The following is a 22401-nucleotide window of genomic DNA, read 5'->3' as shown; positions in this document are numbered from 1 at the left end:
AGGAAATGGAGGCTATGTTTTTTAAGGTTTATTTTAGTTTTTCCTTGGTTGGAGGAGATTGGTTGTTTTTCGACTGCGCCTATGGTACAGCACAAAATCCCCGTTGGCACAAAATTGCCATAACATCATAACTGGTGAAAAGGACCATTAGAAATCAATAAAATACACAATACGTTTATTTGCTATAGCATTCTGTGAAAGGTGATATACCAAATACAATACAAGTCAGATTACAGACAGGATTTCCTTCATTCATTTACATAGAAAAATTGACAAAATATGTTTTATTGTACGTATAATATATAATAACTTGATTTGTTGTGTGTACAGATTTTAGCTAATCTGGTGATGGAGACCCTGCACCCTGAGCTGAGAAAAGGGATTGGCCCTCGTCTGAAGGGGAAGATGCAGCAGAGGCAAAGGAGTTGGATATTGGTGAGTTCCCGTCATACTGGACAGTGCTCTGCTGACATCCTGCTATACAAACACAGACACAAATCCAACCAATACAAGTGCAAACCAGTTGTGCTTTTTTCAACGCCTCTCTCTCCCCAAGATCTCCGATGCAGTGTACAGGCAGGTGTTGTGTCAGACCACGGGTCAGTATGAAGCCCTCGTCGAGGGCTGTGAGGCCCAGAGAGGTCCGCTGGACGCCAGACTGAGAACAGACATGGACCAGATCATCGCCTCTAAAGAACACGTCAGCAACAAGATACGAGGTGACCAAAGATCTGCATGCAACTGTATCTACTTCATGACTTCCTATTTTGACAGTGCACTGAAACAAATTCCTAATCAATAATAATCAGTTCAATTTGACAAATGGGAACGGTTCATGGTGCTTCTATTCATGTAAACACAAGGAAGGCAGTTTGCAGCCTGAAAACCAATCTAGATGTGGTACTGTTCAGAGATAATTTTTTTCCATATGGCTTCAAAAGCATTTAAATGACCATATTTCGGACTGCATTAAAAAAAACTTGCTTACTGGGAAGTAAAACAAACTAAAAACAATGCTTACTCTCTGAAGAGGCAATATGGAATGTTCAGTATCACAGCTGTGGGTGGATACTCTAATTAAACACATGGTTTTATTAAACCAGATAGGATCCAGGAATGAATTTGGAACAATGGTTACTGAGGAAGGAGGAAAGGAATAGAAAAAGCCAAAAGAAAACAAAAACAAATCCATATTCCAAACTTACTATCTTAGTTTACTACAGAGACATGTCCTACACAACATGCAAAACCATTTGGCGGACTTGAATCTGTCTGTGCCATGTAACATGATCTTCCTCTGGTGCAGGCATCATTGTTTTCCTGGTTGAGATGTAGCTAGGATTATTGGCACAGCGAAGCGATGAGTCCGGTTACTGAATAATGCCACACTGCTAAAGTTTCAGTCAAAGTTGTTTTGGACATTTGGCGCTAACAAGGCCTTTCCCTTCTACTGTAACTAAACCTCCCTGCATATCCATCTTGTTTTTATCCCTGCGCTCCCTTTGTGCGCAATTCCGTTGTATCCTCCACTCAATTCTGTCACTTGCTCATACTGTTTGATTAGCTGACTTCTAAAGCACCAGAGCGGCCACTTTTTGTGCAATGAACCTGTCAGCTTTCTGTTCAAAATTTGACTTGGCATATTTTTCTCATGTGTACTTTTTCCCATTGAGCTGAAGTGGCAGAACAGCATTCCATCACCAGCACTGCTATTCTGACTTTATCCCACAGATAAGGCTCAAAAATGTAAGTGGCCACTGTACGCAACGTCACAGGTTCAGGTTACCTGAGGGTAATAGAGACGATTGAGATTTTTTTTTGTCAGTCTCATTTAGCGCAGGTTACCTCAACAACAATAGGGTGTATCTCAGAGAATGAAAGCTGCAGGGCTTCTATTGAAACAGCACAAGTGTGTTTGCTTAAATGTCATCGCGTACATACCAGCCATTTCAACCTGATATCAAACAATGCATGGTACATTGTGCTTGCATATTTGCAGAGTTCCTCTTAAGCCAAAGCCATGCCTTTATTTTCTCTTCATGCTTTGACTGACTTGTCATCATCACCTGCACCTGTGTTGTTACTCATTGACAAGCAGTGCTAACTAACCATAAACATATGTTGTTTTTTTTCCATTATGTGTGTCTCCATGCAACCTTTTAGCTCTGGTGCTGCCCAAAGCGGAGCATCTCCTCCAGACCAACATCCAGCCGTACATCAGCTCCATCCTGGAGGCCCTGATGGAGCCCACCAGCAGAGGCTTCTCCGAGGTCAGGGACGTCTTCTTCAGGGAGCTGGTGGAGATCAGCAAGAACTCGCTCAACGGAGGGGGCAAAGAAAAACTGGGAGATGTGAGTCACGTTTAGAGGGTCGCAAATATTCCTTTGGCTCTTTCTTTCTGTACATGAATTGATGCAAGTTAATAAATGTATACAACATCTTCAGTAATACAGGTCTACATGAGCTGTTTGATAAACATGGTGATATAGAAGGAACACAGGAGAGTATTATTAATGTCCATTGTTTGATTTTGCTGAATGCCTTAAAAGCTGCATATTTTTCTTTTTGGCCACAGGGGCCCAGAAGGATTCCACAGCGCTAATTTATTACCACCAGCTGTCTGCTGCTGGCGAAAACAGGGAAGTTGAGAGTGATCATGGGACTGAACCACACAGTTAGGGCGCTCTCACACCTGTCTTATTTGGTTTGATTGAAAATGGGAATAATAGAGAAGATAGATAGATAGATAGATAGATAGATAGATAGATAGATAGATAGATAGATAGATAGATAGATAGATAGATAGATAGATAGATAGATAGATAGATAGATAGATAGATAGATAGATAGATAGATAGATAGATAGATAGATAATATAGAGAAATAGAGCATAGCGTCAATTCAGGTAGGATACTGAGTCAAGCTAACTGTCAAACTCTGTTATGTCAGCAAACAAACACTTGATTCCCCTTCTAGCATCAGATTGGTGGAGGAGGTGCCCTATTTAACCGAGGGGGTACTTGCTGCAGCTCTCCCCACCTTCAGCTTTCCATGTTGCTCATGGAAGGCAGAGGGATGTGCCTTCACGTGTGCGCGTGGAGGTTGGGGAGATCCCAGATCAGGGCCATACCGCCAAACATAATTTACTTCAAAGTAATGTTTCTTTGACCAAATTATTCCTGACTGAACATGGTTGAGGTGTTAAAGTGTCAATGAGTACTGCTTGGCTTTTGCATATTAGAAGATCAGTGCATGCATCTGAGTGCGTGTTATGACAATGTGTGTTTGTGTAAGCTTCGGTCGTGTTAGTGCTAGTCTTTAATTAGAAATCAGGGAGTGTCCCATGGCTGCCACCAGCGACCGATCCTGATCCCCCACAACACATAGACTCAACTCAACCTTTTGCTCAGCGTTGATCTTCATTCATCTTGTCTGATGCCTGTCACATCTTGATCCCTGTCTGTCTGCCTCCCCCCTCAGCACATGGAGAGGCTGTCCATGCTGGCCTTCCACCCGGTCAAGATGCAGAGCTGCTATGAGAAGGTGGAGCAGCTCAACCTGGAGGGGCTGCAGCAGCGCTTTGAAGTCTCCAACCCCTCTGTGTTCCTCAGCAGGGCTCAGATCCTCATGAGAGAGGTAAGGTGCCACAGCCATTCATTGCGGTATATTACAAAGAATGTACCGTGCCAGAGCAGTGTCTGGCAGGGTGGGTGAAAACATGGCCGCCTGTCCTGTCTGTGATGCAGTCTCTACTTCCACCTGCTGGACAAAAAGAGTACCACAATTTGTGACAATGAGAAGTTGCGGTTTGCTGCAACAACCAGCATCAATCTGATTCCTGAGCTGCTGTATATAACTTGTTCATTTCTTTCATTATTCTGACAGCAAATGGACAGTGCAGTGTACACATTTGAGGGGCTGCTGAACCAGTCTTTGGAGGCCAAGGGAGACGATGACATGTGCAAGACCATCCAGCGATGCCAGGACAGGGTTCTCAAGGTAAAATAGGAAAACGAAAATAGAAAATGAATACAGAGGACAAACAGATGGCCAGGTGGATGAAAGGATCACTATTTTAGCTACAGCACATTTCAAATTAAAGAATAATACAGACCTTAACAATCAGTTCTTCCAAATAAGATGAACATTACATGACCTCATGTTCAATAAGTTTGCAACCATGCTGATTTCATTTTGAGATATCTCCTCCACCCTTATTCAATAAAGGAAAATATAAACTAGTCTGTGGTGCTCACAGCACTAAACTGTATATTCCAGGATAAGCCAGTCCTTGCAAAGTTAAATGAGATATTGATCATTTAGTCAGAAAGTATCTGGATATTTTATTAATCTCCAGAGAGAAACTGAGGTTTCAGAAGAAGCTGAATGTAATGTTCAAAGATGTATATTGTTAAAGTAAATGGGAATTGTGCAATGAGTAGGAAAGTCACTGAACTCTTCATGTATTTCTGTTTATCTCTGTCAGAAATATGACTATGACAGCAGCTCAGTGCGTAAGAAGTTCTTCAGAGAGGCTCTGCTGCAGATCATCATCCCATACATGCTGCAGAAGCTCTCACCATCCTGCTCACCTGTGAGTAGAACCCAGCACGGCCGCAACTCACCTTTCATAACGCTCATAACGCTTGGTCATTTTACGCTATCTTTGAAGTGCATGCATCATGTGACATGATAGTATTGTGACTATTTAATGGTAAAGACTGTTTACCCCACACAAAGCCATGAGCATAAATTTAAAAGGAAATGATAAATGGCATGTATCAGTAGCTTGCTGTATAACACTGAGCAAAACCTGTACCAAACTTAACAAGTGTAAGTATAGCTACTAAGAACAGCCAGAAAAGAAACACAAGGCAAGAGATAATCATAGCAAGAAGAACAAATGATAAAACGTGAACAACAGATTTCAAGGTAACCTCTTTGTTTGCCCCAATCTCCTCATTTACAGTCCTTGTTTACAGTATTTAGGTATAAAATAATATTTAGGTATTAAAGAAAAATTTAATACGTCATTAACTGATATATAAAAAATTACAAATGGCAGCTTGACGAAGCTCTTCTCTGTCCCCTCATCCCCAGGAGCTGCCTCGCTTTAAAGAGATGATCTTTGAGGACTTCTCCCGTTTCCTGCTGGTGGAAAACATGTTCGAGGAGGTGGTGCTGCAGTCTGTCTCCAAAGACATTATGATGGGTGAGGGCCAAAAAAAGACAAGATTTAGAAATGGTTGTCTTTGTTATTTCAATAGTAGTGGTAGTTAGAAATGTTATGTGATCAGAGTACATCTAACTTACTCCAGTAGTTAACCCCTGTAGTATGTCCACTTGTTGGAACCCGGACATTAACACAGTGACTGATGGTCTGCTTTTGTTTTTCCTTCTTATATCCAGCTGTGAAGGAGGCAGCGGTCCAGAGGAGACACAACCTGTACAGGGACAGCATCATCCTGACCAACAGTGACCCCAACCTGCACCTGCTGGGAGAAAGCCCCTCTGTGGACTGGGCCGCTAAGTTTGCGGCCGATGAGCTGGAGGGCTCTGTCGGTGGCGGTGGAGCTGTCCAAGGCGGGGGCTCTAGCAGCAGACGCAGGCAGGTGGTGTCCATGATCCAGCTGGACGGGCTGCCCATGGCCTACGAGTCCTGCATGGAGGTCCCTGGGGTGGAGCAGATCCCAGAGGAGGGCGCCACTGAGCCCGAGTGCAAAGAAGAAGATGGTGAGGAAGGTGAGGACCTAGGCCCCATGTCACCCGACAGCGTGACTGAAATCAGAGACCTGATCAATCCGGTTTTCGAGGTCGAGATGCCCGAACCGGTGGCGAGCCCGAGCCAAATCGCCACAGTCACAGAGCCGACCACGGGCAAAATCATCTTGGACGACGGGCTGCAAGAGGAGGTCACACACGTCACAACTGTAGTGGATGAAGAGCCCAGTAAATCTCCACAAGACAAGTCGTCGCGGATATCAATTATCCAGCAGCTAGTAGGCAAAGAGCTGGTCAGTCCTGTGCTGGATGTTGCACAGCCAGTGTTAGAGGAGAGCCAGAGTAGAGTGACCAATGGGAAGGAGCAGGTCGAAGACACCGTAGTAATACAGGACGGGGATGGAGGTGTCAACACGATACCTCAGCGAGACAAGTCGTCCCCGCAGAGTCTCCTCCAGCAGCTGAAAGGAAGCAGGAAACAGGAAGCGGATATTAAGGAGCATCAGGAGGAAGCAGCCATCAACAACGCCATCCAGGAAATAGAGATAGCCGTGCAGGAAGTGGAATCTGATGACGATTCTTCACCAAAGAAGCAGCTGGAAAGAGGCTCCAGCTCACGTACCGACAGCGGGTTTCAGTCAGCGACCAATGAGGGGCCGGACGACGACGGCGAGCCTCAGCCAATCACAAACAGTCTGAACGGAGAGGACAGAATGGTGGAGATGGTACAAGTGGACGTTCTCTGAAACAGAATGGAACCTCGGAGAGAATAATACGGAAAGTGTGCGTTGCATACTCTGGGAGAGAAGTGCAGTGGAAAAGGGTTGTGTTTAAAGATTGAATTCAAAGAGTTATTGATATTATTGAAAACCAACGCTCCCGTCCTCCCCTTTAAGACATTTCTTCGGTGATTGGTTTCTCTCTATGCAGCTCAGTGAATCTCTATGCAAGTTTTCTTCTTATGTTGCGAAGGACAATGTATTCAACATGTCTGAAATATATATGAGGCTCCTTTATGCTACGCCAACAGGTCACTGGGATCTTGGATTTTACAGTGATAATCCAATTTTTTAAACACACAAAATAATAGAAGATCAATAAACAAGGACTTAAAAGTTATTTCCAAATGATTTAAAAGGCTTGTTTACATCAGTAATGCCTGTAGACACAGCTTAAAATAAGGCTTATATAGTCTCAATATATCCTACATTTACGCAGTCAAATAAATGACAGATTGTGCCTTTAACTGTCCCGCAGGTGAATGGATTCCTCCTTAATAATCACAAGCTCAGTTTGGGCAGCAGAGGGTGCTACAATCAAACTTTAGATGTTGTATTGGGGATTTGGATTTTAACTGCTCCTTTTTTGAAATACTGCTATTTCCATTTTTGTAAAAAAATATTAAGTTTGTCTGCTTTGAAAGCGTTTCCTATATTCACAAGTGGCCTTAATGTTTCAACACTAGGATGTCGGATGTTTTAAACTTTTTGACAAATGTGCGGGGGGAAAAAAGGATTTAAGATGTTTAGTTTAGTTTATTTATTCCACATACAAATCGATTTAAAAAAAAAAACGTGTGGGTGTGGCAGAAACCTGTACAGGCTTATGTAGAGCCACACCCAAAATACATTTACATATTAATATTACTGCTCATATGCTTACACACTAGCATACGAGCAGATCAGCACACAAGTGCACACTCGCTATTTAAGGTGTCCTTACTCTTTGCCTGTAGGGCCGAGACACGGTAAATAATAGATCTTTATCTGTTAGGATTTTGATTAACTGAAAAAAGCTCTGGCGTGATTGCAAGGGAGATTCCCAATGTCAGCTTCTGATGACGTTTTTCAAACATCGCAGATTTCCCATATCGATTGACATTAAACAGGAACAGGGACTTTTCTTTTTTGTTTAAATCGCTTTTCTAATTTAATTACAATTTTACAATATGAATGAAAGTTTTTTTTTCATATCTTTTGGATGAGTGGATTTTACAAGAGTTTTATTTCTGTATCTGTTAAAAGTGAAATATAATGGACAGAATCATTGATCCTCGCCTTGTGGAAGACACTTGTTCACGTTGACACTGATTTACAGCGTTGTGTCATTTTTAATTAGGACAGGAGACACTGATGGCACAGGGGTTCTGTAAAGCCAGGTATACACTGTAAATATTGGATTGGAATTCCTGTAACTAACTGTTTGGAAAGAGCTTCAGTATTTAATTTGGTACTATAGGGAAATTATAGACACATATATATATATATATATAGACTCTACATATATGATGAATTATGCTATGCTGTTGACTAAGTAAAATGAGAGAAATACTCTTAAGGGTGAGCCTTGGTTAGAGTTTTGGAAAACTTTAAAAACAAAATTTAACAGGAAATAAAGAGAACTGTAACCAAGAAAATATCCCGCTGTGGACAAAAACACATGAAATACTGAAGGTGTTGTTTACAAAGTACACAGGAGTACAAGAAGTGGATTTACGATATGGAGACATATGAATGAAAAATGGAGCTGAATAATGTACTAAAATACAATTCTCAATTTTTATTATAATTAGTATCAAATGACATAGTCCTGTCAAAGAACCTTCTCAATCAGCCATTGTAGGACATGACCTGAAACTGTACAAAGTAAAGCAGTACCACATTGTTATCAGCATCACACACTAACTGGGTGAACTAGTTTCATTGTTGTACTATCTTTAATCAAGAGACCAAGCTGCAATCTTATGTTATGAGCTGAGAAGAGAGAGAGAGCTACAATTCCTGATTACAGTCTTCTATGAGACCAAATCATTGACTGTCTCCGGTTAATTTATTAGACAATCTGTCTGTTTGCAGCTCGACTATGTGTAGTGCTTTTGTCTTCTTGAAATATATATGTAAAAAAAAATGGATGAATAAAACCATTTCATCAACTTTATCCTTTATTTTTGTCTTTCAGAAAATCACCACCATTTTTTTTATTTTATATTCATCAGTGAACCACCTCAAGTGATCAGACATATTTTAATATTTAACTGTCATCAGAATGGGTTCTATGAAAACTCCTTTCAATAGAAAACTCATGTAAAATGTCAGTTGTAAGGCACTCAAAATGTTTCTGTCTTTGTAGATTGGTGGTTTGTCAATGATTACCAAAGAACTGTAAGATCCCCTGACATACGTGTGACAATGACTCCGATATGTAAGTGTACCAAGCTGACACATAACAGTTTTTACTAGCTACAATCATATGACTCAGTTCCTTAAACTGAGTTACGTCTCCTGACCTATGACTGTAAATCCAAGTGCAGATCTACTTTTGACCACACTCAAAAACACAGCAAAAAAAAGGGCAATATTTTGTTAGCTCCCAAAAAAATTGCCTTCAAAAGTAGTCCTTTGAAAAGGAGGCGTTTCACTTTATAGTTACAGTGTCAGCGACTTAACATAGAGCTATATTTATTTTTAACAGACAAAATCGAATTCCAATTCTAACAACTTGTTTAGTAACATCCAGTGGACTGTGTAGTGGTTATAGAAGCTTGTCAATGTTTGCCCAGACACTAAAGATAACTAAAGTAATACCCTTATGCCAAGCTAAGGTTGACTTCCCAACACTGAGTTCTCTTGTACTTCTTGTTTCTTTGAATCCGCTGTATGATATTTTAGGTTAAATCTACAAAAAGAGGGGCATATCTACAAACATCACTTCCCCCTCTGGAGACAAAATTCATTTTCCATGCATTACTCATTCAGATGTTTGCAGTTTGAGAGTATCAGCAACAGAAACACAGCATCATGTCCCTTTAAACACAAAGAGCCACCTCATCAAGACAAACATTATAACTTTGTGTGTGCAGTTGTGCAAATGTTTTCAAGTTAACAAATGGGTCCCGAGGCCAGAAAGTGAAGAGACACACAATGCAGAAACTGGTGAGGGACAAAGAAAGGCTCTGTGCATGAACCTTTCCCGTTTCCGCATCAATATGACTTATTTATACCACAGTTAGCTTTACCCAGGTCATTCTTCCGTGTACGAGGCATTCCCCTCTTTCGTGTCCCCACCCAAAATCATAACAAATACTAAGAGTGCCCAGGGGAAACTGAACAACCCTCAGAAATGAGTCAATAAAGTAGTATTATGCAGTCCTTTTTAACCTTGAAGACAAAAAAGTCCTCCCAAAGAATGGTCCATTCCATCACATGATCCGACCCAGGAGAGGGAATGAGATGAAATACCCCAGAACAGAACCCACGATGACTCCCAGGAAGATCCAGGTGTTGTAGGACATGACGCACAGCATGAGCATGTAGCCCAGAGTCACCTGCAGCATGTGGAGGGCTGTCTGGACACTGTGCAGCAGCCAACTGGAAAGGACAGAGAGAGAGAGGTATTATGTGAGTTACATCATAACTATATTCCATTCAATTGTGTAAATACAGTCTGTCAAAATGCTATGGATTTGACCTAGTCAAGGACTTTCACTTGACACAGGTTCTTGAATCATTTAACAGAAAGGGAAGTTAAAGTCCAGTCTTACATACTAGAATCTAGATATGTGTGTGTGAGAGGGAAAACTCAGTGTAATTTGCACAGGCACAGATGTACACATTATGTCAAAGAACACACGGCTGCCAAAGACAGCAGTAGACTGAAACTAGCAGCTCAATAAATCACTTTACATGTTTAACAAAAACACCAAACTGGTTGAGCAGGGTCAAGAAAGTACAAAAAATATACCATCAAAATGATGCAGCAAGAAATCCATTGACTTATCTAGTCTTCCATTATTTATATTTAACAGTCCTATGAGGAAAAGGGGAAATTATCATATTGTTGATTGTATATATAAGTTCAGTTAGACCTAGTTGTATTTGATAAGGATCCTGACCTGCTTCTGGCGTTTGCAGTGGTAGGCTGTGGTTGCATGGGGGACAGGGAGGATTCTGAGGGGCTGTTCACAGAGATGTTGTCACAGTGGGAGTTGTGCGGGGCGGCGTAGGGAGAGCCAGGCTGAGCTAGAGGAGAGCTGCTGCCCAGCCACACCCTCCACACCTTCAGCACCTCATAGAGGAGAGTCAGCAGGAAGACCACGAATACTGACAGCACCATGCCTGGGGACACAAAGACATCACACTGAGAAAAGGATGACAGGTTGTGCTGCAGGAGTGTTTTGAGAAGTTTCTATTAGTGGTTGGCCGACCGATATGGGTTTTTTAGAGAGCAGGTCGGCTGATGGCCAATATATGATGCTGAATTGTTTTTCTGCATTTCCTAAAATACAATTTTATTTTAAGATATTTTTTTGGCATTTTTTATGCTTTATTGATAGTGTAGAGACAGAGTTGAAATGGGGCAGAGAGCGGAGTGACATGCAGAGAACGACCGCGGGCTGGAATCGAACCCGGGTCCGCTGCTGGCCGAGGCCCATGGGGCGGGACGCCCTACCAACTGAGCTAAGGGCGCCCCCTAAATACAACATTTAAATAATACAAACATTACTTGTTTTTCGTTTTGTATCGGCCTTGTGAGCAGATATGCGCCAATGCCGATTATCTCTAAATGCCGTTAATCAGCCCATGGATTGGTTTATTTCTAGTTTCTCTGGGCGGTCTGATAGGTTGTTATTTTACCATGAAACCAGGCCAATGTTTGAATCCAATTGTAACTGACGAGCTCAGCTTCAAGCTAAAACCAGCTGCTACCCTGCACTCAAAAGAAAACACTGCCAACTCTCTAGGACCGAGCCTGAAGGCAGCTTCTGGAGGGCAGGAAGCTGACCAGACCATCAGGAGAAATTTTGGGTTCAGTGTTCTTTGCCAGAAGACTCTTCTAAATGTGGATGACTCATTCTACAGTACCTTATGACTGAGCCACAGCCGCTCCTATCCTATAACAACTTCTAAACATTACTGCCTGTTGACACAACTCTGTAGTGTGTTTTCACTGGATGAACTGGTTCTATGGAGTGAGCCATAGGGTCTTCTGAAATGAAGATGCAGCTTACCTGCAGGGCCGTGCACATCCCAGAAGTCAAACAGCAGGGTCACGCTGCTCGACCACCCAAACGTCATCTGAAGGAGAAATATATATTAGAACCTCTAAATGGCTGGGTAATGGTGGTGGGTGCTGTTCACTCACTGGTTGACTGCAGATCTTAAGGCGGGATGCACCGACGTTTAAAAGCAACATTCTGACTAGGATAATTATAATTAACTCAAGAGGACCAGGTGTTACAACCACACTGACCTCTGCCTCCTTCCCACCAGGAGCCATCATGTCTGACTGTGACCTACTGCACTGCTCTGGGATCAGTCCGCTCACTCATGTTCTAGTTCAATGAGTCACACTGTCTTCCATTACAGAGCTTTACTCTCTTATTTACTTATTTTTATAAGACCCATATCCTCGTTCAAATAAAAAGGTGCTGCTACTCAAAACAACGATTCACATTTAAGAATAAAATCAAACAGGCAGAGTCAACAATAGGCATGGTGAAAGAGTAGTCAAATATTTGTATGGAAAAGGTTAAAGAAATACACGTCTATAATGTGACACTGGAGATGTATTTATCTTGAAGAAAATGCAAACTATGTACATACAGACTTATCCCTGCCACTCCTAAAACCTCCTCTGTTTACGTATAGAATTTTGTGATTCTTTGAATAAGGAAAATACTCAATCTACGGTGTCCCAAGACATATCTATTCAGCAGCTCTTGCCCCACTATTACAGGCTGAATTGTCACACAAAAGCACACTCTGTTCTGCCCTGCTGCCGTGGATAAGTGACTGACAGAGGAATGTACTGTGTGTGTGTGTGTGTGTGTGTGTGTGTGTGTGTGTGTGTGTGTGTGTCCGTTAAACAGTCGACTACCCAGTCCAGTGCCAGGCTCTTTCTTTCTTTCTTTCTTTCTTTCTTTCTTTCTTTCTTTCTTTCCCACTCGTCCCTGTTATTAGCCACCTGTTAAGGCATGAGGGTCTCTCTCTAGCTGCACACTGGTTTTTAGGCATGCCCATTCATTTATTTTTCAATATTTATTCACACAATAGTTCCTGTAAATTGTCAATTTATAGCCAAAGCAATTAATCAGTGAGCCTAATATAGTTAGAATGGGGGAAATGTGAATTATTGCATTGCAGGTCGATTTTAGGGTTGCCCCAACAATTTTCAGTAAGGAGCACCAGTGCTTCAAGTAAAAAAGGTGAGTCTGAACTGGAGCCCTGTATATCACAATTCATATCTTCAGATTATGAACGGTTGTATTGATGAAGCAAGGTATTATTTATATCATATCCCCTTGGGCTAAGGTGTGATGTGACTAATTAAGAACAAAAATGTTCCGCTCTAGTGCGTAACACGCCACGGTGCATTTCATTTGTATGATGACTGTCTGTGCCCATCATTTAATGAAAACAAGGACAAACCCAAAGGCTTATGGTGAGGCATCTGAGAGGTTAAGAGGTCTAAGTGATGTTTGAACTGTACGACAAAAGTGTGTTTACCAACTAAACTGATCATCTTGAGAAGGTGTTTATATTGATAGAGCAAAGATTGTACTGGGCAAGAAACACAAGCCATGGCACGATCAGACAGGTCTGTCAAATAAGCCATAGGCCTACGCAACGCAGTACAGCTAATAATATCCAAGTTATATCATGTGGAACCAACAGTGAAGGCAACGGTAATGTTTTAAAATCATCCTTTTTTTTGTTGCAAAAAGAGGTTATGTAAGCTGCCACTGTCATGGATGTGTACTGCGATTTAGGTCAAAACTCCCCTGCTCGCCTTTTCATCCCTTCATTGTTTGAAAACTGTGGTTGTGCGACTGGTCAGGTTTCTCTTCCCACATTGACTTAAAAAAAAAAAGGATCTCACATTACTTCCCAAATCTCAGCAAGTAACTTGGCGAGTACAACGCTGTAAGAGCCATTGACCCTCTTTCTTTCTTTCTTTCTTTCTTTCTTTGTATTGTCTTGTTATGCTATTATTAGAAATGACAGCCAAACCTACAATAATAAGATCAGTACTGGCTCAGCAAAATAGTGGACGTTATTAACCCACCGTCAAAGTCATGTGAACAACTCTAAGTTATACATAGTAACATTTCTAAACAAAAAGGGTGCCTACTGCCCAAGTAATGTTACAGTAATATACAGTAGAGGAGGCATTTGAGGTAGCTTGAAAACATCACATAGAAAGTCAAATATAGACAATTTGAGTCAACATTGTAATTCGAGGCTATAGGCAAGTTGATCATTAAGAGCTTATCGGTCATGGCATTGAAGGAAACCAGATATTTGTTTGCCAGGTGAATGTTGAGACTGCAAACTGTGGGAGCTGTGCTTTTACTGCAAACACTCCCAGCAGCACACTCTCTCCATGCTTTAGCCCTCACGTCCTTCAGATTCACGTCGTGGAGCATGACTTTTTGAGATTATTTCCACAAAACACACCAGAAGGTCAGCCGATCATATCAAAAAGCATATGGGAATGTACTTGCAAAGATGTTTTGGACAAATGTGGAACATGTTTGAGTTATTCATTTAATTGTCATTGCAACTATAAAATATTAAAGCTCAGATGAATGTTTGCCTATACAACAAAATATAAAATTCTATATCACATCTATAAAAAAATATACAATAAATGATACTGCAATAACACTGGCAATAATGAAAAGCATGTGTGATATAGGCCTAAGCAGGCTAGTTTAAATGCATGTTTGGTCAATAACTCGATATTAAAGTATAGCCTATTGACGTTTAATGGATGTCAGTATTATGATGAGATGTTCATTTTATGTTTTCCAAAGGAATGAGTCCAAACAAAATATAGCCTACAACTGCTACAAACTAACAGACATTGAGGTTAGGTTTTGTAAGTATCGTTCTTAAAAAAAAATTCTGCCATATTGCACAGCCAGCTCAAGTAACATGGACCCTTTACAACTAGCTTAAAATGTTTCCACAGGTCTTCTCAAACTGTGCCAGGTTCTGTTAACGTATCCCCTAGAAAACTTGGAGCATTGTCTAGGCTCATGGAAGAAGTAGGCTAGCTTTTGCTATCTAATGTGTTTGTTATGGTCTGCTCCTTATCACGCTTCCAACGGTGAGTGACTCAACGCCACAATGTAAATATTAAGGGTATTATTTTGAAATGCAAAGTAACTTATTAAAGTAGCACATAAACTGAAAACAAAACAACTTACGGACATCATGGTGAACTAGCAGAGCGCAGGCTAACACACTACGGTTTCAGCTGTTACCGACTCCAATTCTCCATTCCCGTGCAGTAGGCTATATTAGAGCTGCTGTCTGCGTGTAATCAAGAGCGAGCCATTTCTTAAATGTAGCACAGCAGCAGCGAGTGGACAGTGATCCAGAGCCAGTCAGTGTAGCGGAATGGGGCTGGGGTGACCTCGTGACTTCAAAACATAAACAGAGGGCTGACGGTTAATGGAGTTTTTCCAGCAACTGGGAACAAAGACCCAGTGCGCCTGAAACGTCGAACATGGTGATTCAGGCTACTCAAGGCGTCCAGAAACCCAAATGTTATCGTTGATATCCAGCAGGGTGAGTAAAACGGAAAAATATGTGTACAAATAGCCTAAGCAAACTAACGTTAGCCGAGGCGATACGATGCACATATAAACAGATGGATACAAGGCTGCACATGCGCAGATCGATTCTTCAAAGGTTTATATTATAGACGTACACAGGATTGTTTTTTGTCATACCATGGACCTTTTAGGTGCTGTTATGCCTAGCCTCGCCTACTGTATGTTTGGTTAATTCTGAAATAATTGTTTTGTTTTTCTTTTTATATCCCATAGCAGACATAAAGCCTAATCCATCTTTCAACATTATCTGAACCAGTCTGTTTATTTTATCTTGAAATAAAATATTTGCAGTTTGGATAAGTGCTTTTCTGCAGCAGCTTGTTATCTTTGCATCTTCATTTGGTCCTCAGTTTGGCATAGGCCTACTGATTAACAGCATGTGACTTATTATAGGACCAAACAAACTAGTTTCTTTTGATTCCTGTGGTTGCAGAAATGATATACTGTTTGCACTTAATCCAGCTCTGGATCAGTTGTTTCTATACTAAATTGAATATGTTTTTAGTCAGATCAAATAAAAAATCATTATTATGTTATTAACATTGTTACCTTAATGTTTTTATCACAACACATTTTTTTAAAGAATATGAGAAAACAGAAATCATGAAGCATGTTCCCAGTTCAGAACCACAAAGAACAACAGAAATGTAATATAATTTTATTGGTATATTGTGCAGTACAAATTGTGATTCTGTACTGAGTTGAAATATTATATTTACAGATTGAGGTGCTACTATTAGTATCTGCATACCGCACCTGTAAACAGTTAACAAGTAGAAAAATACAAATCCAGACAGCACTCATCAATGTGTGTGTGGGAAAGAATGAAAAAGAACACGGAACAAGAGGGGCTTGATAAAGCTATAGTACCTTTGGGTGGAGAAGAATTGAACAGAAGCAGGATCGATATTGATAAAAGGCAGAGTGAAATGATGTCAGGGAGCTGCGTCTGCTGCCACAGCTTTCAAAGATATGACGGGAATTGCACATATTTTTCTAAAACAAAACAAGATTAAAAGCAGTTGAACAGGTCTAAGGTCCAGTGTCCTAGCGTTTTTTTTTTTTTTTTAAGTTTCATTTGTACAAGTGTACTTAGCACAGTTCACAGTAGACCAACCAGGAAGAGCTGCACCCGCACATCTTGATGTCCATGACAAGCTCCTGGAAAAGGATCTGGTAATCCAGGTTGATTAAGGCATGCATTCACATGAATGTAGAGTTGGTGGTAGCGTAGTTTGGGTGACTTTCTGGCTTCTAGCAGGAACAGTTGTTTGTCTGTGGGCATTTCAGAGCTGAAGTGTCTAGCAAAATAAAATAGAAATTCTGGAAAACACTTGGCGACTTGATCTACAGTCAGGAGCAAACACATCAATTGTCATGGAAACATTCAGTACAGCAGTTGTGCTTAAGATTTTCAGTGGTATTAGTTTCCCAAACAATTTTCTTTTTTAAATCAGATACATAATATTTAATAATAATAATTCAAATTTAGCAATTGTATTCAGTCATTATGAATTATATCAAGATCTTCATATTTGCAAAACAAAAAAACGTTTGGTACTATGTAATAACATTAAAATCACAAAATAAGAATCCCATCATGATATTACACCAAAAGTTTAAATGTTTGAATTATTATTATTCATTATTTGTACGAATTTTCTTTCGAACCGAAGATTTAACACATGCTGCAACACAAACTAATTTGAAACTGATGTTTGGGGGAAAACAGACTTGCCAAGTAAACTCAGCTTTTCCAAGTGAGCGTGAGCACACACACACACACACACACACACACACACACACACACACACACACACACACACACACACACACACACACACACACACACACACACACACACACACACACACACACACACACACACACACACACACACACACACAGTAGATGTGCATTCAGAGACACATACTAAAATGTCACATCAAAAGAAACCATCGAACCATCACACAATCTCACTCAGACTGTGAAACAACACCACTGGCATCACATCTACAAAACCACACACATCTCAAACCTCAATTTGTCAATTTAGCTAAATCTTTCTTGTCAATACAGCAGACCTCCGTTGGTGCCTCGGAGACAGAAGGACTCAGTGAAGTGTTTTGGTTTGCATGGCTGATGAAGTTACAACTCCAGTTACAAGTCGAGCTAAAGTTTTTACCACTTACGACCACAAGAGGGCAGAGAAAGACTGTGTCAGTGCTGCAGTCCTCACAGCCAGCTGCAGGAAAATGAGTGTCATCTGCAGATACATTGTAGCCTGGCACCACCCGCCTACCTACTTCAGCTCAATTTGAATTTCACTTCTGTACAAATTAAATGAAATATGATGGTCTGGTTGGACCAGGCTAGATACATTGTCCTCTGAAAACAAAACTGATGTCAAAGCACAACCTCTCAGTTATATAAGCCAGCACTGGGTTAGATGAGAACATGTTTTTATCTACAATAATATAAAATCATGGATGGCTTTGCACACATTTTTCATATTCTAATTGGTTGATTTATTTTGATAAAAACTATGTTTAGAATTTAAACTGTATATATTGTTTTGAAGATATATATTTTTTTACTGCTACCTGTGTTTCAAGCTACACATCTGAGGGTTTTTTGCTGCGACAGCGTATGTCTTTATAGCCTGTGTGTAGGACTTTGAACAATTTTCTGACTGGCTACATATAGCCATATTTTAAAAAAAGACAGCAGTTCTTGCTGCTACAGTATACATTCACATATTAGACTGCACACATACTCATCAGGACTGTCTCGTATTTCTTCAAACTATTAGAATAACTTTAAAGATTCTATAATCACAGAAAAGTCCTTAACATTAGCTTTCCAGACCAACCACATCCTCTGTAAGTTCTCCTTTCAGTATGATTACAGCTCTGTCCAGTCAATGAGGATAACTGAAACATCAACAGACGGCAGCAGACAACAATAACAATTGCACAGTTGGAACAAGACACGTTTGATCTTATCAAACACAAGCCTTCAGTAGGCCAAAATCTTTTTCAAGGCATCACGGATGCATAAGTTCATTGAAAAAAAAAAAAAAAAAAAAAAAAAAATGAACAGACTTGACCCTGCCCCATGAAAGAAAAATGTCCATTCACTGAAGATACTAAATGCTGTGTGATGATCCAGAATACTTCCTTTAGGCACAGTGATGTTCACCTTTGCACTATACGTACTGGAACTTGAGGTGAAATTAAAACTTATATTCTATATAAGATATGATCCCTTTTAATCAGAGGACAAAGACATAATGTTTGGGGTATTCGGTGCTGGCGTCATGGTTCACCATCATAAACCCAGCGTGTCTCCGTCCTGATTGGTCAAGACAGGTGCGGGTGGGTGTGTCCGTGATGCTTCATCACCTGCTTCTTCCCTACTGTCTACTGTTCTAACTGGTGTTGACGCTACTGCAGCTTTCCTCGTAGGTGGGTGGAGGCTCTGTAACAGGCAAAGGAAAAACATATAGTCAGTTATACTGTATGTGTGTTGAAGTAGGCTCTTTTCCACTGTTTACTAACGAAGTCAATTGATTTTGAATGCAGAAACATGCTCCTGGGACTTAAATAAAAGAGATTACACAGTCTATATGCATGTTTTTTTCTACAGCAGACATTTTGCGTTGTCAAAGCAGGGGAGCACCAGTGTTACTAACACCATTGACAGTGGCTCTGTTCCCAAGTAAATCATGAGGGTGTGACAGTGAGCCAGCATGCAAAATACCAGGACACTGAAACCAAAACCACTAATTGGTATTCACCCATGGTTAATATTATGAGTACACCCTTGATTCTCCTACTGTGACTGTGAGACATGTCAAAATGTCTTGAGTGTCTTCAGTGAAAAAGCCAACTAAGCATTTTACATTTAACAACAAAATGGAATGTGTTGTGGAAAAACTAAATAATAGTCATTTCAGCCTGACAATATTTTTGCCAAATTCTTCACACTAACACCCTTTCAAACAGGCAGTGATGTGGAATAAGAGCATGTTAATGACGTCGCTGTGATCCCCACGTGTCTTTAATGTGACTTTGATACTTTCAAGCTTTGATATTAAAGCAGGCACATTTCTGTTATTTCAGGATTACAGGTAATAAGATTATTGACTTTTAACTGTGAATGCCTAAGCAACTGCATTTAATAAACTCAAACTTTAATATTGCACAGAAAAAAACATTTATTCATGTTCTGGTATAACTCATTGGTTTAGCAGTCATGTGTATGGAAAGCGCTTGTAGTATAACTTGCTTTCATCTGAAATGCAAAATAAGTTGTGCGAGTCTAAATAGCGACCTGATGGTAACAATGTTTCATACTAAAAAAGCTCCCTTTTAGACAGATTTAAGTTAAAAGGATACATTTAAGAGTGCTGCAGGTTTGACGGATAAGCATACAGCTTTTGGCCTTTACAAATTGACATGGGTAAGGTGATACATGGTGTTTGTCTTATTAGTTTAAAGTTTACAGCTCTCCTTAAATAAAGGATATTCAACGCATGTGAGGTAGGTAGGCTCCCTTATGTGTCCCTGCATGCATCTGTGCACGTGTTTGTCCGTGTGGCAGTGTATGTGTATGTGTGAACAATCTGTTGAAGAACTAACCGTGAGGGTAGTCCCAGCTGTACTCTGGAGGGAGGATGAGAGAACAGGAGGTGGGGATGGGAGTGTCGTTGCCCTCGGTGAAGAAAGGTATGGTGGCCCCGGTGGACAAACAGAAGAGGGGAGCGGAGGCGTCGGGCCGCCTGTGTCCGGGGGCGTGGCTGAAAGCACCGGGGGACATGGTGACCGTCTGGCCCGAGGGATCCTGCTGAGAGTGACTCTTGGTGGGGATCTCCTCACTGGCCAGGCCCCCCGCACACAGCCCCTCCCCTGGCCCTTCCTCTTCAGCCGGTGGAGCGCTGGGCATCACACCTGCTGCTGCTGCGCTGGTCGACATGGCGGCAGCGCGGTGGTCCGGAGTAGAGAGCACGGGCCTCGGCGGAGACAAGTTCACAGCAATGTTCCCGATGTAGATGGGTAGAGTGACGACAGCGTCCGGAGATTTTAGCGACACCTGTGTGACAGGAATATGGTTTATGAAGGGAGCTCGAGCCTCATTAAACACGCCATCCTACCGCTGTAAACACTCACTGGAGAGTCAAATGTGTACCAATCCACAGCTGAAAACAAATGCAGTTTTTCCTCCTTTTTCAGTAGTATTTGGTAGGAACTATAGCACTACAACCTTGTAGAAAATGAGACTACATATGTATTTTGTTGTTAAACATTTATGTTTGCAGTTGGAAAGTATTAAGCGGTGGTGTAATGAATTGTTGGTTTTGGTCTTTTAGTGGGATTTTGTGAGCATAAGAAAACATTAAATAAACCAGCCTTATCCTTTATACAGTATACTGTACTGTGTATCCAAACCAGACTGCACCTGTGAGATAAGAACAGTCAATAGGAATAGCACTAAGAGAGGGACAGTGTTCTATAGTGAGTTCATAATGAGTGGGTGTCATCAATAATTCACTGGTTTCAATACGGAGGCTTTGAATAGATTATTATATTCATCATCATGTCAAGAGCTGGTCTGTCGGATAACAAAACGGAAGTAGCTGAAAATGTACATGAAGCAAATCTAGCTGCCATGCACCATTAACAGTGTTTAAACATCAATTCATATGATCAATGTGATGATAAATAGGTAAAGATAAATACAAATTAATTATTTTGGAAGATCAAAGGGTATCTCTATCTCGCAATTTGTGTGCATTGAAATACCCTGCGTAGGCTTATGAAGCAGACACACACACACACACTGACCTGGATGAAATAGTCGATGTCTACGAGGCTGCAGCCGGCCAGCGCCGTCTGAGGAAGAGGAGGGACGATGATCTGCTCTCTCCACTCGGCGTGTTTCCCTGCTTTCACTCCGGCTCCCTCCACCTCCGCGATAGTCCGCAGGTCAAACACAGGCCGCTTGGTCTTATAGGTCACTTTCTGTTGAGAGATTACTACTGACATTAAAATATAGTCATAGGGACTTCGATTTGGATCAAGAAAAGCCTCCATTTAGCTGCTATCATGAGGTATGGAGAAATGTGTCAAAATGCTGTGAAGCACTCAAATCCTAGCAGAGATTTATAATGCATATCTAAAAGGTCACATACCCTCTGAAATCTGCTCATATTAATAGTATTTGGTTCGGGGCAAGAAAACCAATGAAGACACAGATCTGAGTCGGAGAAGTGGAAAGCAGTGTTCCATTTTTCCTTTTTCTAGTTAATGATCTATTTCCTTTAATATTCAAGACACAGACTTGTGTGTGATGGTAAAAACATAACAGGTACTTGAAAAGTGTACCTGTATGAGACTGGCCAGTACACAGCCCGTGTCCTTCCCAGACTTGTTGTGTATCTCTGTGGCTAGCTTGATGATCTGACCGGGGATGTAGCCCCTCAGGTCACTGCGTGCTTTCAGCATCAGAGTCCCCGTCTTCACCAGGAGGTAGCTGAACTTCTTAGTGGTCACGGCGTAACTCGGGTGCTGCGGAGACACAGGATAAATGTTTGTTTGTGCTTTGTTAGTAATTAAGAAGCCTTGTTAGCCTGATGCTGTGCTGATAAGCTATTCCTGCTTGAGTTTCAAAGTATCAGGAAACTCTGCCATAATGGGAGGAGAGTGAATGAAAAGTAACTAATGCAAGGGAGCAAAACAGATTAGATCCTGCTCTGCCTTAAAATCAAATAAAGGCTGATACGTTACTGCGTGTTTTTTCCTTCCTCTTTTGTCTACATGAACAACTTGAAAAATTGTTGACAAGGAGGGAGATTTGTGCAGAAAACACTTACTTCAATGTCCGGCACCTCATTGAGATCGAGCCGGTTCAGTAGGTAGAAGGCCCTCTGGGCTTTGTAGTCCTTGGAGAATCGTGGCGTGTCGATGGCCGCCCTCACACGGTAAACAATCTTGCCAAAGGGTCCCTCGAAGGAAGTGGGCACAGCGACTGAAGAGAAAATTAGAAGAAGAAAAAAA

The 22401-nt window shown here is 41.1% G+C and overlaps 3 protein-coding genes across 3 annotated transcripts in view; 1 reads left to right on the top strand and 2 right to left on the bottom strand.

Annotated features, from left to right (window-relative positions):
* Positions 1-8651, top strand: part of niban2a (niban apoptosis regulator 2a) — a 36100-nt gene extending 27449 nt beyond the window's left edge. The window contains exons 7-14 of the mRNA XM_080047186.1: positions 331-435; positions 557-719; positions 2164-2351; positions 3481-3636; positions 3886-3999; positions 4487-4594; positions 5101-5212; positions 5410-8651. Of these exons, the coding sequence (XP_079903312.1) occupies positions 331-435; positions 557-719; positions 2164-2351; positions 3481-3636; positions 3886-3999; positions 4487-4594; positions 5101-5212; positions 5410-6467 (2004 nt within the window). The 3' untranslated portion in view covers positions 6468-8651. The remainder of the gene's footprint in view (positions 1-330; positions 436-556; positions 720-2163; positions 2352-3480; positions 3637-3885; positions 4000-4486; positions 4595-5100; positions 5213-5409) is intronic.
* On the bottom strand, positions 7246-15071 carry slc31a2 (solute carrier family 31 member 2). The gene is made up of 4 exons (XM_080047187.1): positions 14933-15071; positions 11729-11795; positions 10613-10835; positions 7246-10088 (listed from the first exon to the last, which is right to left on the bottom strand). Exons 1-4 carry the CDS (start codon positions 14939-14941, stop codon positions 9920-9922), a joined length of 468 nt encoding a protein of 155 aa, XP_079903313.1. The 5' UTR covers positions 14942-15071; the 3' UTR covers positions 7246-9919.
* A 988-nt stretch (positions 15072-16059) lies between these two features.
* arrdc1b (arrestin domain containing 1b) overlaps positions 16060-22401 on the bottom strand; it is a 31691-nt gene continuing 25349 nt past the window's right edge. The window contains exons 4-8 of the mRNA XM_080046354.1: positions 22218-22372; positions 21730-21912; positions 21190-21366; positions 19987-20437; positions 16060-18823 (exon numbers count right to left, since the gene is read on the bottom strand). Of these exons, the coding sequence (XP_079902480.1) occupies positions 18774-18823; positions 19987-20437; positions 21190-21366; positions 21730-21912; positions 22218-22372 (1016 nt within the window). The 3' untranslated portion in view covers positions 16060-18773. The remainder of the gene's footprint in view (positions 18824-19986; positions 20438-21189; positions 21367-21729; positions 21913-22217; positions 22373-22401) is intronic.

The sequence above is a fragment of the Ammodytes marinus genome (assembly GCF_949987685.1).
Source record: "Ammodytes marinus genome assembly, chromosome: 18".
NCBI lineage: Eukaryota > Metazoa > Chordata > Actinopteri > Uranoscopiformes > Ammodytidae > Ammodytes > Ammodytes marinus.
The sequence above is the reverse complement of the archived record's forward strand: the minus strand, read 5'-3'. Positions and strand labels throughout refer to the sequence as shown.

What these genes read in the sequence shown, in the direction of transcription:
- slc31a2 (XM_080047187.1), bottom strand. An exon ending in GGATGTGCACGGCCCTGCAG is followed by an intron (nt 10,836 to 11,728) that starts GTAAGCTGCATC and finishes TTGTGTCCCCAG; the next exon opens with GCATGGTGCTGTCAGTATTC. An exon ending in ACTGCAAACGCCAGAAGCAG is followed by an intron (nt 10,089 to 10,612) that starts GTCAGGATCCTT and finishes TGTCCTTTCCAG; the next exon opens with TTGGCTGCTGCACAGTGTCC.